Source organism: Terrapene carolina, unplaced genomic scaffold (assembly GCF_002925995.2).
Source record: "Terrapene carolina triunguis isolate 2854851 unplaced genomic scaffold, T_m_triunguis-2.0 Scaffold580, whole genome shotgun sequence".
NCBI lineage: Eukaryota > Metazoa > Chordata > Testudines > Emydidae > Terrapene > Terrapene triunguis.
In genome coordinates, this window is record NW_020664931.1 from 9,856,243 (window position 1) to 9,873,979 (window position 17,737).

Below are 17,737 nucleotides of genomic sequence, written 5' to 3' on the forward strand. Positions count from 1 at the left end.
TTAAATTTAAAGGTTTATATTTAATTATCAAAGTTCCAGATTCCTTAAGGATGAGAGCAACAAATTGGAAAGGAATGCATACCATCTCAACATGAAAATATTGCACATGTATATCTTAAATACCATAAGGTGCACTGAATGTTCAGTATGGAAATAAAAAAAAAGATCAGTGGTGCAGATAAGGCTGAACGGATGGATTTTTATGAATGATGTAGGAATGTCTCATAAAATAGTGGGGGAAATAGCTAGAATGATAGGGAAAACTCTCATACATAAGCATATTTCCATTTCTTTGATTTAACAGCATTTTCTTAATGAAAGGTATAAGTACTGGCCTAACTTGGTCTCTTGGTAACAAAGCATAAAAATGTGTGGAAAAAAGATAAACGGGAGAGTGGTTAGTGTTGATTTTAGAAGTACCAGCAAATGAGTGTTCAATAAATGCCATGCATATTTATTTACAGGATTAGAAAAATATTGTATTTGTAATATGAATGTCAACACAACAAATGTGATAAAGTATGGGAAGGGAGTTACTGTCTGTTTTTGTGTGTAAAGAAATGTCTGCTGATCCTAGAAAAGTATTGGAAACTTTTGTAACCCAGGAGTATTTTTAAAATAGCGACTTCCTCAGGGGGCTTGGAGTATTAAAACTTGCTGCTGAACCTGAAATTTTGACGTGAATAGGGAAATCGTAAATCAAGCGTTCTCCAATGGAGTTGTGTTTATAATGCACTGATAAACACTTCTGATCATTTACTCAGACTCCCTTTTTGAAGCTTTTATAAAAGTTACCTTGCTCTTTTCAGGTGGTGGTTGAAGTACTGTAAAAATGAACAGAGTACAGGCATAAATAAAGTGATTTTTTTCAATTTAATCACATTTTTTATTTACATGTAGCTAATCACTTAGACACCTCTGCATATTACAGTCTTAACTTGCTAAAGTGGATACATGGTTTCCTAATTGCTAGTAAAATATAAGGTTTTACAGAGTTATTTTCTACCAAGGAAATGCACATTTGAAGTGCTTATCAGTGTTGATAAAGAGAAATCCAGGACCTCAATAACATCCTCAGTGTGGGAGTAACACACATAGAAAATTGATAAGCAAATAACCCTTGTGCTGCTTTGATACATTGAGTTTCCACAAGAAAGCAGAAATGCTTTGACCAGGCTGTAGTCACACATTAGGTCTTTCAGCTTCAAGTCATGGGACTTGTGCTTCAATAATAAGTTATCTAGGTGCTTAAGAAAAATCCCATCTTCCATGTTGAATTCTTGGCTTCAGAGCTAAACTTCAGGGTCCTATTTTTGAAAAAAATTTATATGCGTATTAAGTTCACAATAAGTTGGTTAATGTTTTGAAAGTCTAAATAACTTTTCATAGGTAAAACAGAATTGATTTTGTTTTGAAGTGACAAAGAATGTATACCACAAAGTTTTTAATAAATAATATTAAATTTAATAATTTTTTGCTCCAATTGCTGCAAACACTTGAGCATGGTTAAATTTTAGGTAAGAAGTCCATTGATGTCAATAGAACTATGCATATGTTTAAACTTGTGTACCTGTTTGCAGGATTTGGGCCATAACTTTCAATATTTGGTTTATTGCCTAAAACAGTTATATAAAATTCAAATAAAAGCCTTTACCAATAGTAGCATTTTTTTAAAAAGAGGTTTTATAATGCAGTTAATTACAAATTTTGATCTAAAATTACAGTAACACATTTCTAAATTACTATTTTTACACAGTCATCAATCTCATTTGAAATCAATGCTTGTGGAAAAAAAGATAAATATTTAAATAATGCATTAAATCATTTCCCTTTGCAGTGCAATCTCATTAAACAGAACTCCAGGGGATATTAGTGTTATGTTCATGGACAGAGAAGTTCAGTAAAACCATAAAAAAAACCCCTCTTTCTGGAAGGTTGCAACATAACACTACTTTACTTCTCAGAATCCCAAACCCTAACACACACGAACCAAAACCAGAGAAAACTGGCTGCTCCTTAAGGTGGCAAGGCATAGTTTACCCCACCTTGCTCTAACCTAATTCTTTGCACGCTGACTGCTAAAGACCCAGATCACACATTCCCTACCAACCCCCCTAGCTGCAAGGATGATCAGGAAAACCCCTGAAAATTTAAACTGATATCTTATAATTTTAGCAGTTTAACACATCACAATCAAAAGGACCTCTTAAAAGTTTCAGAATTCAATGCAAGTGAAATATTTTTTCCATTTAACTTCCTCTGATTCCAAATGTGAATGTTCTGTGAATTAGCTACTTTAAAGGAAAACAATAAAAGGAGAGCAGTTATGGGAAGAGGTGAGAGAAATAGAGGTCGCTTATTACTGTAAGCGCCTTGATACTTCAGAATACAGTATGGGTTAAAGTGATTTAAATATTCTTCAGCTGACTAAATCAGAAATTGTGATTAGACTACTGCATTAAGAGTGATCAAAGAATGTGGAAATACTATGAATCAATAGACACCTTGTACATTAAATCAGTTTTTTCCACAAAGTTTCAGTGACTTGTACAAATCTATAAGAAATTGAATAGCTTTTGCTCTTCAGTTAACTATTTTATGCAGTGTTGAAAACCAATAAGGATATAAACGTAAGAGATATAAATACAGAAATTAAATGAATACATAAACAAAACACATAACACAAAGGCTAGAAATTTTAATTAATCTTATTTTTAAAAATGTGCAAGAATGTTAGGTACACTTCCATTGTGTGTATGAAACAAATCCTGCCCAGAATATACATAGCAAAATAACTGAAAAAAGAAACGGTTGATAACAATGATACTTAGCAGTTATGACACGTTCTATCTCTGGAGCCAAAAGCAGTTCGGCTTTACCTCCATTTTACAGATGGTAAAAGGGAGACAGATTAAGTGACTTGCCCAAAGTTACAGAGCAAGTTTAGTCAGTGGCAGGGTGAGGAATTGGACCCACTTGACTTCAAGTCTAGCATCCCACCCACTTTCCTATATTACCTCCCTCAGGACGGTTGTATGTTCCTAAAACACTCCTTAAAAGAAAATATCAGGGATGCATCATACAGCTTGTACTTTGTTTAACTATTACTGTTCATAGGTTTTGTTCAGAGGCCCCAGGCAGGATTGGGCATCATAATAGTGTGCGCTTTACAGATGCTAAACAAGACAGTCTCTTTCCTAAAGATCTTAAATCTATAATGCTGCTGGAACCAGATACATGCAAATGGCAGCATCAAATAGAACATTGTACATTTTCAGTTATATATTTTCATACTGTCATTCATATTGCTCTAGTGTCAGAGTAAAAAGGAGAGAGGTTACATCTTCCAAAGGTGTTTTGGAAAATAACATGATGCATGTACAAAGTACCTCAATGCTGATATTATTTTGGTTTGACAAACTAATAAATTACAATATTCCAAATGAAAAAAGTCTTGTAGCAAACTTAATTGCTTCACAACAAGGTGGGTGCACAAGCATGTGTTCCTGGATCCTGTGAAAACAAGAAATTTCATTCTTCTAAACTGTAACCAGGACATCTAGTAAACATCACCTCCTTTGTCCTTAATGCACAAGAGCAAACTGAACTTACTACCTTTTCTATTAGCAAACACCTTATGGGGTAGATGGTTTTTAATTACTAAAAGTCTGAACATAATTTTGTATTTAAGCTTTGGGGGGGGGAGGGGGAGGCTGGTGCATAAATTATAAGATACTTGACTGCAAAGTCCTACTAACAAGCAGTTTTAAAATAGTTCCTCTCTGCCCTTAATAAAAACCGTAATTTCACAGCCACACTAATTCAAATACAATAGCAAGTGACATACTGGTGTTATAAAGCTCCTATGTCAAGACTAGGTTGTCAGAAGACCTGATACTGTAAGCATATATCCAGGGTAGGCCCTTTGAGACTACTACTGTTAAGCACAACTTTGGATAGTGTTTGTGTAACACATGGTATTGCAATATGGGTCTCTGTCCTTCCCTATCTGAAGGTCTTATACTGCTCCCCCTCACCATAATATTGGAGTGCCTTCCATGTACATTCAGTCACAGCAGTCTAGTCCCTAGTGGGGTCTCTGGATCTTCCTTACTGGAGCCAAAACTCTGCTCAGGGTAGGGCTGTGGCTATTCAGCATAAAAAGTTAAAAGGTTACTACTGCAGCAAGCTAATGGAGTGGCTCCTTTAGCTCAGATGGTACACTGTTGCCCAGAAGGCCCCATTGACAACTCTAGCAGGGGATAGGCAGAACTGTTATTGGCAGGATTACTCACATTTAAAAGTGATTACATCTCTACAAGCAGTCAACTTCCTCAACTGAATCCTTACTGACATATTTGCAATATTAGCTGTGGAACCAAGTGACTCTCTGGGAAGCTATACCGGATACCTCACTGCAACAGAGATTAATATAGGAACTGAAGTTGGAAAGATGGGTACAAAGTAGGGCTTGTCAAGCGATTAAAAAAATTAATTGTGATTAATTGAGTGATTAAAAAAATAGAATACCATTTATTTAAATATTTTTGGATGTTTTCTACATTTTCAAATATATTGATTTCAGTTACAACACAGAATAAAAAGTGTACAGTGCTCACTTTATATTTATTTTTGATTACAAGTATTTGTACTGTAAAAAAACAAAAGTTAAAAAAAAAGTATTTTTCAGTTCACCTAATACAAGTACTGTCGTGCAATCGCTTAATCATGAAAGTTGAATTTACAAATGTAGAATTATGTACAAAAAAAAATTGCATTCAAAAATAAAACAATGTAAAATTTTGGAGCCTGCAAGTCCACTCAGTCCTACTTCTTGTTCAGCCAATTGCTCAGACAAACAAGTTTGTTTACATTTGCAGGAGATAATGCTGCCCGCTTCTTGTTTATAGTGTCACCTGAATGTGAGAACAGGGATTCTCATGGCACTGCTGTAGCCGGCTTCGCAAGATATTTATGTGCCAGATACACTAAAGATTTATATGTCCCTTCGTGCTTCAACCACCATTCCAGGGGACATGGGTCCATGCTGATGACAGGTTCTGCTCGATAACAATCCAAAGCAGTATGGACCGATCCATGTTCATTTTCATTATCTGAGTCAGATGCCACCAGCAGAAAGTTGTTTTTCTTTTTTGGTGGTTTGGGTTCTGTAGTTTCTGCATCAGAGGGTTGCTCTTTTAAGACTTTGTTTAGCATACCTGGCATGTAAATAACTTGCAATGCCCGCTACAAAAGTGCCAAGCAAATGCCTTTTCTCACTTTCTAGTGACACTGTAAGTAAGAAGAGGGTAGCATTATTTCCTGTAAATAGAAGCAAACTTGTTTTCTCTTAGTGATTGGCTGAAAAAGAAGTAGGACTGGGTGGACTTGTAGGCTCTGAAGTTTTACATTGTTTTGTTTTTGAGTGCAGTTATGTAACAAAAAAGTCTACATTTATAAGTTGCATTTTCATGACAGAGATTGCACTACAGTACTTGTATGAGGTGAATTGAAAAAATACTATTTCTTTTGTTTATCATTTTTACAGTGCAAATATTAATAAAAAATATACACTTTGATTTCAGTTACAACATAGAATACAAAATATATGAAAATGTAGGAAAACATCCACAATATTTTATAAATTTCAGTTCTATTGTTTAACAGTGCAATTAAAACTGCTATTAATCGCGATTAATTTTTTTTTAGTTAATTGCGTGAGTTAACTGCAATTAATCAACAGCCCTAGCACAAAGATGTGAAGTAGTGCTAGGTTCAGTTTGGGAAAAGTAGTGTTGCTCAGTTTTTGTGGCTTTATTCATAGTCCGTTTACTTTTTCCCCGAGAAAATCTCCCCACCTGCACCATTTGGAAAGTCAGGGCGTCACCATCACTGTGTGGAGTGCAAAGTTTGCCTCAATCCTATATTCAGTGCTTTCCATTTACTCCTCTGTTGGCCAAATTCCGTTGTCAGTAAAATCTATATAAATCTGAATTAACTCTAGAAGTCTAATGCAATTGAGAGCAGAATTTTTCTTTATAATCATAACCCTTCTGCAATCTTAGTTCACCTTAGTTTCACATCTGAAATGTTAGGAGAGTGGCCTCCTTGAAACTAGCCAGGAACATTGAAAATGCATCACCAGTAGGTACTCATTGACATATGATTTTCCCCCTTATTCCTGCTGACCGAGGAGTTTCTGTCCACTTAAGCATCTGTCTTGATTTTTTAAAATTATTGCATACAGAGATGTGCACCAACTGTAGCTAGACCATTGAAGCAGTGAAAAGTCTTTCAATCCTGGTCTCTGGGCTTCATTCTCCCTACACATGACAGAATCCTCAGCGTCTTCCTCATTTTGTGCAGCCATGTGTTTATGCAACATGCCTGGCTAATATCAGAGGTTTTCATTTCCCTTCTACAGTTTTCTGGGGAGGAGGGCATGGGACTGAACTTCCCTACTTGAAGGCTGTGTAACTTCATCTGACCAGCACAAGTAGTACAGGAATGTCAAGTAAGCCACTACAGTACATGGAATTCTTGAAAATGTTATTTGGACAGGTTTAAATTAAGACAATTTACATAGGAGCTCTTTGGAAATAAGGGAAATGTACTGGAATGTGCTAATGAAGTGCATCTGTATAGAATACGTGGAACTGAACAAAATCTTGCTTTCATTACTGCTTTTAATTACAATAGTACAATCGTGGTATGTTGGCCCTTTTACTTACAATTATGTGTGGGTTTGAAACTGGCTTTCAGTTACAAACTAGTGCCCAGAATAGATACTGTTGGAGTTGATAAGTTTTGCCTGATTGTAGGATCATAGCTTACATCTGCCTTCTGGGGTCTCAGTGGACCTGGTAAGCCATAGGGGTGCTTTAGAAGTTGGTAAAGTCAAGTAAAAATTGAGGATATGTGATGAAGTTCTTAGAGATGAATGTTGTATGCATATTCATCTTTCTAAATTCCTATCAGTCTTAATATAGATCAAAACATGAACTTCTGCATAAGACAGGCAACCACCCAACTGCTTTCCGCTTAATGCATCATTTTTCTGAAGTTGTATGGTCTTGAAATTGTCATTGAGATTTCTCAAGTAGGAACTGTTTTGTTATTGTTGCTAAAGATACAAATCTTGAAATAATTAGAAAGTATGAGCTATTGTAAATTCAAAGTTTGGCTTGTGGTTGTGTGTCCAAGAGGGTATTTATTACAGGATATTAACTGGAGTTAGGATTGAAAGGGTTAGATTTTTTTTTAATCAGTAATGTCAGTAAACCTTGATTTTGACACACACACACACACACACCCACCCACCCCCACACACACACCCACCCCAAATGAAGAAAAATTTCCATTAACAATAATTGAAATTTACAGCTAGGCAAAGTAACAAAAATGCTGCTTGAGAACTTATGGGGGTTTGATTTAAGGATAATTTGTTTATATTTTTACATGTGTATGATGACTGTTTTAACAGTTATAAAGCATTAACTTTTAGAATCTGTGTCTACTGTCATTAAATAATTATTGTCTGATCTGGCCCCCTGATTTCCCACAACTGAAAATTTATATTGATAAAAATAAAAAAAGCTTTAAAATACTAATATGTCAAAATTATTAAAAACAAACAAAAACAAATTCTGCCAAGCCTAGCTTTCCAGTAAGGTTTAAAACTGTTCTCTTTATCTGTTAAACGAAACTGAAGAGAAACTCTACTACTTTCAGAGTCTGTGTTTAATAGATGTGTTTCAAGGCCAGAGAGCAAAGCAGTCTTTTGTTTCAACCACCTTTAAGTACAAATTTTACAAATGGATTTTATTAAATCATTATGAAGAAAATGTAATCATTGTATGTGCATACTAGACATGACCATGTTTCTTAGTTACACGTTTTTCTGTACCTTCTCCAGTCAACCCTTTCGCTTTCAAAGAACAAAATTAAAGACAATCCAAGAATAAACTATAAAAATGGTAAATCTGATAATTTTTCCTAAAAAAATTATACAACAACAATATTGTTTTTCTCTATTGTCTCTTTATTGTTGGACCCCAGACACATGTCCTAAAGTGATTTATTGAAGTGTGTTTCTAATCTTAAGTGGCTGTGAATGTGGCATCATGCGATTGCATATTGTGTGTGTCAAGAAAATATGATCTGGAAATCAGTTGACAAACTTGAGCATTTTTTTTTCTAACTGCCAGTCCTGCCAACTCAGATCTCAAAGTCAGAAAGGGATCCTTCTGAGGTATGCACCACCAACAAATAAAAATCCATTTAAATTTAAAAATGTAGTTTGGAATTATACACATGCATCACATTATCCATGAGTATACAGTTACAGGATTAGAACTTTAGCAAGAAAATTTGTTGGTCATGCACAAGCCAGAAAAGAATCCCAGTCCACCACCTCATAGTTGTAGTGGCTGAGAGATGCCAACAGGAGTGAAGAGCCGTGAAAAACACAATTTAGTCAGTAAAGGTGGCAGATTGTGTAAATAAGGTGAGATAATGTATAGAATTCAAACAGGTATATTTCAGAAATTAGACAAAATATCTCAAAATAACTTAATGTAGACTTTCACTGGAGTAAATGTTAACTGCTTAAATTGTGATCATATAGGTAAGCAGACTGTAAAAGGGTTCACTCACCATTGGCGGTGGGTCTGGGGATCAGCTCTCGTCTGGCCTCATCTGCTCTCTCTTCATGATTCAGCCCTCCGGCTGGCTCACTGTATAGTTTTCCCCTTCCAGGGTATTGACGTCTTGCCAGTCCAATTGTCCAGGTGCCGCCTTCACCAGTCCTGCGCCACTTCCCGGTGGCTGGTAGGGGAACACGGGCTTGCCTGCTACTGTGGTTTCCTGCCCAGGGATCTTATAATCATCAGTCAATGTCCATACTGTCTCTACCCTGGCTGCTGTTTCCCTGGGCTTCTTCCTATTCTATCCCCTGCTGGCTTTCTTCTCCACTCCCCTTTTGGGTAAACCCCTTCCCTCAGGATTAGGATCTCAGGGCTTCTGTTCCCCTCTGGGTTTCCTCCTTCTCTCCTCACTAGGCCCAGAGAGTGACTGCAGTCCCATCCGCTATTAACAAACTTCCTCTTTTTATAAACCTATCCCAGCTGGGCCTCATCTGTAATTAGTGTTTGTAAACGCCAGGGCCTCCCTGCAGGTGCAACTGTGAAGGTTAATTGGCCCTTTCTGAACCACTGTGGCCCCTCCAGGGCTGATGGGGGGTGAACACCCCATCACATTGAACTTAGTTATAGGTGCCTTAACAAATCATTGTGGTGAATTCTTTTTTATTGCATCTGACTTGTATTTTGTTTCAAGCTATATTCACACAGTTGTGAATAGCACCATGCTTTTCTGGAAGTGAATGCGTAGAATGAAAGCTGAGTAGTGGATAGAGCAGGGATTCTGGATGCTACCACAGTCGGTTTCCTGCTTTGCCCATTATTTGCTTTGTGACCAATGTCCTAGCTCCTAGGTGCTGCGGTAATACAGATGTTTACTAATTAAGCTGACGGTGTGCCTTAAGAAGCAGTACAGTTGTGGTAATTTATTATTTTTCCAGATAGCTGCCTACTTAGGGTTCAGGTTAATTCATAAGTTTATATAAAACTTGAAAAGTAGGCAGCTATCTGGAAGGATAGTAAACTATCACAACTGTGTAAATGGTGAGCTAAAAGTAGACATCCCATCACCTAGCTCTAATGCTAGTTTATATCATTACTATAATAAAGAAAATAGATATTCTGAAATGTTGTCTTCATAAAATTTTGGCTTTAAACTCTACATAAAGGAAAGACAAATGCACATGAACAAATTATTTATTTATATTTATATTTACTTACTTTGTATTGCGGTAATGGTACATAAAGTGAAGTCACAAATGTAGATCCATACAGTATATCAAGAGCTCTTAAATATATGTACTAGTGTTGTCACTGTCTCCAGTTAATAACTGCACCTCTTAAAAACTAAATATAACTTTTAAATGCTGTATAAAGAAAAAAAAATGACCAGAAAGTGTATTTAGGGGACCTGTGGGTGTGCACTTCTAAGGCAGCTCTTAAATAAAACTTATCACTAAAGCTGTGTTCCATAGTATTGTATAGGATATATATAAAAGAGATTCCTCCTGGTCAAGTTGAATTCTGGAAGATGTGTATTGTATCACTCCTGTGAAGTTTCTCCTTGTTCTGTGTAGCAGTCTTGGACTTGTGGAATGATTTGGCTTATATAGAATTAAATATTGTATGAAGTCTTTCTAATTGTTTAAATTTTCATTGAAAGATTTAAAGTAATGAACTTATTTAAAAAATGAATGAAACTTAACTACAAGATGTCCCTTTTCTACCCCCTTGAAGAGGATGTGTGTAGCACTGTAGAGAATATTGTTAAATGTAGAAACCATTGTGCAGTATGGAGTCCACAGTTTTACAAAGTTCTTGGCGCAGGCACTGTAGTGTAAGATTTAAAGATCTAGCTTATTAATACCATAATTGATTATTTTTGTCTTTGAGAGCCTCATTTATTTAATTAAAACTTGTAATACAGACATAACTTGTAGCATTAACACCTTTCAGTGAAAATATGCAAGGATCCTAGGACTGGCTTCTTGATTGCTGACCCTTCCATTGATTTTACTACACTGTAGGAGACTAGGAACTCCCTTGAGAAGTAGAACTTAAATGTGCTATTCAGTAAAATGTTCTTTTTGATCATGTGAAGTCCATTATTGATTTATTACAGAAAAAAATGTTAAATTATTCAAGGCCTTGTGTTCAGTGACTCAAATAAAGTGCAGAATTATGCTCCCAGAGTCTAAGCTTTCGTTTAAAAAACAACACCAAAAAACTCATATGGTTGTGAAGGTTACTCCATTTGCATTAAGGTTAACTGTTGCAGTTGTCTCCTAGGGTATCTCTACACTGCAATTAAACATCCGCGGCTGGCTCCTGCCAGCTGGCTTGGGCTCTCAGGCCTTTGGCTGCGGGGTTATTTAATTGCAGTGTAGATATTTGGGCTCAGACTGGAGTCCAGGCTCTAGGAGCCTGCAAGGGAGGAGGGTCCCAAAGCTCAGGCTCCAGCCCGAGCCTGAACATCTGCAGCACAGTTAAACAACCCTGCAGTGGAGACCCGCAAGCCCGAGTCAGCTGGCACAGGTGTCTTATTGCAGTGTAGACATACAGCCAGTCTCCAAAGGACCTGAAACAATAGCTCTTCAAAAATGTGAACTTCCTCATTCATCTACAGAAAATTAACTCAGTGCCTAATAATGACTGTTTAAATGCCAACCTAAATGTTTTCACTATTCTACATTAGTGGAAACATCAATCTAATGTGCTTATCTGTAACAGACCCAACATTTCCCTAAGTGCCAGAAGTCCCAACTGTCCCCTATCCAGCTGCCAAAACCTCTAACTCTCCTTATTACTTTTGTGGTGCAGTGTAGTTATAAAAATAAATAAATACAAATGTAGAAGGTATGTAAATCAGTTCTACATCAGCAAAGATAAAATACATACTGTGCTGTGTGTTCAATTAATTAAAAACGGGAGTTTAAACTAAATTGCTACAAAATTTCCAGCCTGTCAAATCATAGTGCTACAGAATCCATGGACCCTGCTGTAGAACTTAGGGTGTCCTTGCTGTGGAGTCCACTGGGCCGTGGTAGAACTCTGTCAACATATACTGTATAATCTTGCTAGATTGAGATGGCTACCGGCTTAGTAACTGTTAACATAGCTTTCAATGTAAAGCTTTATTAAAATTTTGTAAAGGGGAAACTAACATCAGAACTATCAATACAGTTCTTCATAGATTGTTGCATAACTAACTGCTCTTCAGTTTCTTTGATAGCTTAGTTTTATTGCTTTTTATTTCTCCCACTGCAGGAAGCAGGCTCTGGAAGCAAAACAGAGAAGCATGCATTGAAGCTATATTTTATGCGGTCGTTGTTTTGTTGCAGGTATTGGACTGGATTGAGAATCATGGAGAAGCTTTCCTTAGCAAACACACCGGGGTAGGAAAATCCCTGCATCGGGCCAGAGCTTTGCAGAAACGCCATGAAGACTTTGAAGAAGTAGCACAGGTAAATGTTTCAAACGTGTTAAACCCACATCCTGTTAAACAATTGAACCTATATCACTGTTCAGTGGTGCCTTAAATTGCCTACTTGACATTGAAGGGCTGGGCACACTGAGTGCTCTGGGAAGAAAAAAATGAATCCAGACACCCTGCAAATTAAATTTGGAGTGTTTCCTTTTAACTTAACTTCTAGAGTAGATTTTTATTTGAGTTTTCAATTGTGCATAAAAATATTGAAAGCAAAAAGCAATGCATCAACTGCAAAAAGTGAAAATGATGCTTGCAAGAACAACAAACAAGAAATCTCTGAAATCTTTAATATCAGATTGGGTGCAAGTAGGCACACCTAATTGTTTGTAAAAATCAAACACCCATCTGATAAACTCAGTGGTCAGTCAGCCATTCAACATAACCAGTTAAAACAAACGATAGTAAACATTGGTTTTTAACCCCGGGTTTAAGTATTCACATCAATCTCATAAATATAACAATACCTTTGTTTGGCTGCAGAAACATCAATATGAAAATTAGAACATTTTAATACACAAAGTTGGGACTTAAGGACTCGTGCTTATGTTGCTTGAGTTAAGATTGACGACCATTCTCCCAGTTAAAACAAATGAGTTTAATATGTTTGCTAGATGATGAAACAGGATGTAACAATAGATACATTTCTTCTGAGCTGAATGTTTACAATTCAAGTTCTGGTGCAGGTTGTGTAGGTACTGGAATTTCCATCCCGTGAAAAACTTCACATTTCTCAGATAAAATAAAATAAAAACTTTAATTCCTAATCAGCACAAAAAGTCAGATATGTGCAGTCTTCCATGGGAGGGACATCTTAAAAATTCTTGCATTTCAGAAGAACCAAAATGGGATTGTTTGAATAATTCCAATCCCTGCACCCCAGGCTCCAACATTCCCTAGCTGCTGAGTTTCAAGTCAGGCATGTGTGGAAGCCTGGGAAGCCGGGTAGCCAGAGTGCCTGGTTTCCATGAAATCAACATTGTTGGGTGGAAAACAGTTCGTTCAGAATATTTTCGACCAGCTCTAGCATCAAGTAAGATTACCAGTAACATTTATGAATTCAGTTTTTATTCACCCAGAGATTTTTTTAAAAGCATATGGTCTGAGAAAAATGACTGAGCCTATTGAATGTTTTTGTATGCCTGGTTTTAGCTTGGAAGATAAGGAAGGTGTAACTAGGAATTATTGTGCACCTTGGAAATACTGCATAGTCAAAAAAAAAAAAAAGGCTTGGAAAACATTAAAGAAATGAGTATATCTGGGTATTATCTTAAAAGAAATTGAGTTGCAATTAGTGAAATCACACCTTGTAACGTTTGAAAAGAAAAGACTTGGAGAAATAGTTACCCGACAAGAAAGGTATTGTGATACAAATCATCAAAAATGGGAAAAACAACAACCCTGGTATAGCTGACACTTAGCTTCAACACATACACTACTGGTGACGCTTGCACTGTCAGGGTTATCTGCTAGCCAGTTTTATTGATGAATTATACTGGCAAACATGTATGCTAAGGCAAACCATATATAGTAGGTGTGTCTAAGCTGGTTTGTTTACCAGGGGAATGTTAGAGTTTAAATTGGGAGGTTGTGGTGTTTTCCCATTAGTCTTTTTTGCTAATGACTGCTGGAAGTGGCACTCAGACAACCGAAATAGTGTGAAGTATTAACAGAATCAGAAATACAGATTTAATAGACAGTATAGTGGATTGATCGAAGTGTGAGTGCGGGGTCAAATATTGTGTGTTTACAAGATGTGGGTTTTGTTTGTATTAGTTTTCCTGTTTAATGCACAAGGTAGCCATTTATGGGCCTGTAATGTTGAGAGCATGTCTTAGAGCAGGGGTGGGCAAACTACAGATCTGGCCCGTCAGGGCTTTGGATTGCCGCTCCCGGAAGCGGCCAGCACCACGGCCCTGAGGCCCCGCTGCACGCTGCTGCCACCCCAGAGCTGCTCAAGGTAAGCGGCGCCGGGCCGGAGCCTGCACCCTGAACCCTCCTGCACCCCGCACTCCAACCCCCTGCCCTGAGCCCCCGCCGCACCCCTCCTACACCCCAACCCGCTACCCTGAGCCCCCTGCCGCACCCCTCCTACATCCCAACCCCCTGCCCTGAGTAGTCTTACCTTTCTAATGCGATGAATGTGCCCTCTCTCCCCTGCCGCAGCAGCCCCCAAGCTGGGGCTGGGAAGGAGGGCTGTCTCTCCCTGGCAGCCACAGCCCTGGAGCTGGGGACAGTCGCCTCTTTCTCTGGCCGCCGCAGCCCTGGACGTTCCAAATTCCTCCTACCCTCTCTTCTCATCCCACTGCCCCCTCCCACGTACTCCCTATTCCCCCCAAGGCACCACCTCATCTTACATGTGCATCTTCTCCAGGGTCCAGGCACCTAATTAGTGGAGCCACGCCTGCATGTCTCCACTAATTAGGTGGGTGGCCCTTCATTCTCTCATGTGGGCCGCCCAGGTGCGTACCTTCGAGGGAACTATCTGTGGACCACCTGAATGGAGCTTGCAGACCACTGGTGGTCCACGGACCACAGTTTGAGAACCTCTGATCTAGGCAACAAGAGGAGTCGTTTTAGGTGTAATGTAATGAAACTGAACAAAGGAAAAATTTAAGCTGAATAATAAGGAAAAACTTCCTGATGCAGAGCTCTACTAGATTGAAAAATAATCTCCTCAGGGAAGGGGTGGAATCTCTATTGCTTGAGACTTGAAAAACTAGACTGGACAAAGTACTTAAATATACTGTAGCGAACAATCCTTCACTGGCAAAAGGATAGACAAGATGACCTAATAAGTCTTTTTTTCCATCTCTAACTTCTGGTTCTGTGGTGACTGCCAAGACAGACACACCCTTCGAGATTTTTCCCTTCTCTAAACCAAATATAAGCAGACAACAAACATGCATCCCTGCTTTGTGTATTCCAAATAAGACAGTTGAGTTTTATACTTCAGGGCTTAAAATTACAATGAATGTGATGTCTCTCACATACTCCTACTGTTCACTTGTGTTCGGACATATGACAGTTTTTTGCTATGAGATGCATTATGTTCTGTAGAAGGTCTGGACTCACCCCTGCAGCGCCTCCTGCTGGTCATCCAGGGAATTAGCTCACCAGCCTCTGGAGCGCCCTCTGCAGGCTGGTGATCCGCCTGTCCTCTTCCTCAGGCTCCCGTGTCCCTCCCAGGACCCCGGTGCCCCTTGCTCTGGGTGCTGCCCCTGGCAGTACCCGCAGGTCTCCCCTCCCAGGGGAACCCCCACCCACTATCCCTACCTCACCTCAGAATAAGGCCACTGCCAGTCACCAACTAGCCCCCGCTCCCTGGGGCAGACTGCAGCATAGGCCACTCATCACAGGTAAGATTGGGTTTGAACCTGCTGCCTTGGACTAGCCCTGGGCTGCCCTGTGCAACCCCCAGTACCCCTTGGCCTAATACTAGGCCGCAGCCTGGGGCTATCCAGGCTGAAGTTCCCCAGCCTGTCCCCAGCCCTGCTCCACCCAGGTACTCTGTGTCTAGCTCCCTGCAGCCAGGCCCTTCCCCTTCTGAAGGCAGAGAGAGACTGTTTGGGCTCCTGGCTCCGAGCCTCTCTTATACCGGCCAGCTGTGGCCTGATTGGGGTGTCCCAGCTGTGGCTACTTCCCCAATCAGCCCAGTAGCTTTTCCCTTTGCCCCAGCCCTCTGCCAGGGCTGTTTTAAACCCCTCAGGCAGGAGCGGGGTAGCCACCCCGCTACAGAGCGTGCTCAGTGTCCTCTGTGGCTGCCCTGCTGGCTGGAGCTCTCCCTTCTCCTTCTTCTCTCCACCTGCTCTGCTGGCTGGAGCTCTCCCCTTTCCCTTACTTCCCTGGACTGCTGCTGCTGGCTGGAGCTCCTTCCCTGGACTGCTGCTGCTACCACTGCTGCTGAGCGAGGGGTGGGGGGGCCTTTTCTGGCCAGCCCCCCCTCCCCACCATCTCTGGAGGGAGAAGCCAGGACCCCACCTTCACCATCACCACTACCACCTGTGGGGGGTCTTTCCTGCCTGGCTGCCAGGGTTGTTGGAGCTGCTGCTGCTGCATGTGTCCTGGGGAGCTGCTGGAGCCTGGAGGTGGAGGAAGAGGACTACATAGACCATCGGCTGCTGGGGGAGCGCACGGGACTCTGGAGACCACTGTGGAGGGGGCCATTCAGGACTGAGTAATTTTCGAACTGTGCTCTAGTGGTGGGGGTCTAGACTGTATTTGTGGGGACACAGGGGTGTGGCGTGGAGCCTGCCCCCTGGTCTATCTGTGCCCCCCCACAACCCCCACCACCACAGTTGCCCCCTCCACCACCCCCACAGCCCATTTACCATCTGCCTCTGCTCCTGCCTCTGGGACTCTGCTGCTCTCCTGGCCTGCCACGCCCTATTGACATCGTTTGGGCCTGCAGCGGCAGGCAGGAAGCCCACACATTGACTTTTGCACAAGTGCTCGTGAGCGCACCTACCCCCCCTGAACTGACCCCTTCCTCTTCGCAACAGGCCTCCCAGCTCTGCCCCTTGCTGCCTACCCCATTTGCCCTCTGTAGCCTTTTGCCCCTCCCCAGCTTCTGTTTGTTTGCCTGCCCCGCCCTTTTCCCTCTGCAGTTTGGTTCGGTTGTCCCACCCCAGCCCTGCGATTAGCCCCTTGATTTCTCTGCCCCATTCCCAGCCTAGTTGCTCCCCTCCCTTTGCGCCCCACCTTGTCCTGATTGATCCCTCCCCTCGTGTGCCCATGCCCCCTCCCTTGCGCTTGTGCCCCCCATCACATTTTGTTAATCACTGCACCCCCTGCTGTTAGTGTGACCTTCCCTCCCTTAGTGCAACTAGAGGGGCCCGGGGCCGGTCCCCCCCCCCCCCCCCCCCACAAGCCCTTGATACCCCCCATCTCCCCCCGTTTTGGCGCCCTCCTCCCCTGCCTACAGCCTAGCGGGGAGGAGTGGTTGACCTGCTTTACCTTTAGCTGCCCCCATTTTTCTCCGGTGTGTTTTCCCCTGCCTCCTTGCTCATAATGGAGGGGAACACGGCGGGCGAGCCTCCCCAAGTAGACTCCGCCGTCCCTCCCCCGCCTGTCCCCTTGGCCTCTTCCTCAACCGCCGCTGCCAAACCACCTGCCGCTGCCCCCGCTGCGGTGTTGGCAGCGGCGGGCGACGGGGTGACCTCCGCTGCTGCCATGTCCCTCGCTCCCTCCAATTCTGGGGGAGCTGCCCCAGGCGGCAGGAAAGGCCAGGGCAAAAAGAAGGGGAAGAGCCCCGCTAGGAAGACTGGGCCCTCCATGGCAGGGGCTGCGGCGGCCCCGCCACCGGCCGCGGCTTCCCTTCCCGCTGCTCCCTCCACCAGCTCTGCGGGTGCCCCTCCCCCGGCCCCCAGAGCATATGCCCAGGTGGCGGTGGCCCCCCCGCCTGCCAGTACGCCATCTTGTCCATCCACCGCCTCTGTTTCCATCTGTAGCGGCCTGGGCCCCTTTCCCACCTTGACTAGGAAGCACGGCGTCCATTGCCTCCTGGTGCCCGCCTCGCCCCACGTGGAGAACTACGTGCGGGCATTGGCGAGGGTGGTGGGGCCCATGGCCATCGTGGCGGCCTCCAAAATGTATGGGAAGGTTGTTTTCT

General features: G+C 41.6%; 1 protein-coding gene across 1 annotated transcript in view; it reads left to right on the forward strand.

Moving 5' to 3' along the window:
• TRIO (trio Rho guanine nucleotide exchange factor) overlaps positions 1 to 17,737 on the forward strand; it is a 307,445-nt gene that overhangs the window by 63,930 nt on the left and 225,778 nt on the right. Inside the window, exon 9 of the mRNA XM_029913308.1 lies at positions 11,981 to 12,103. Within this exon, the coding sequence (XP_029769168.1) occupies positions 11,981 to 12,103 (123 nt within the window). The remainder of the gene's footprint in view (positions 1 to 11,980; positions 12,104 to 17,737) is intronic.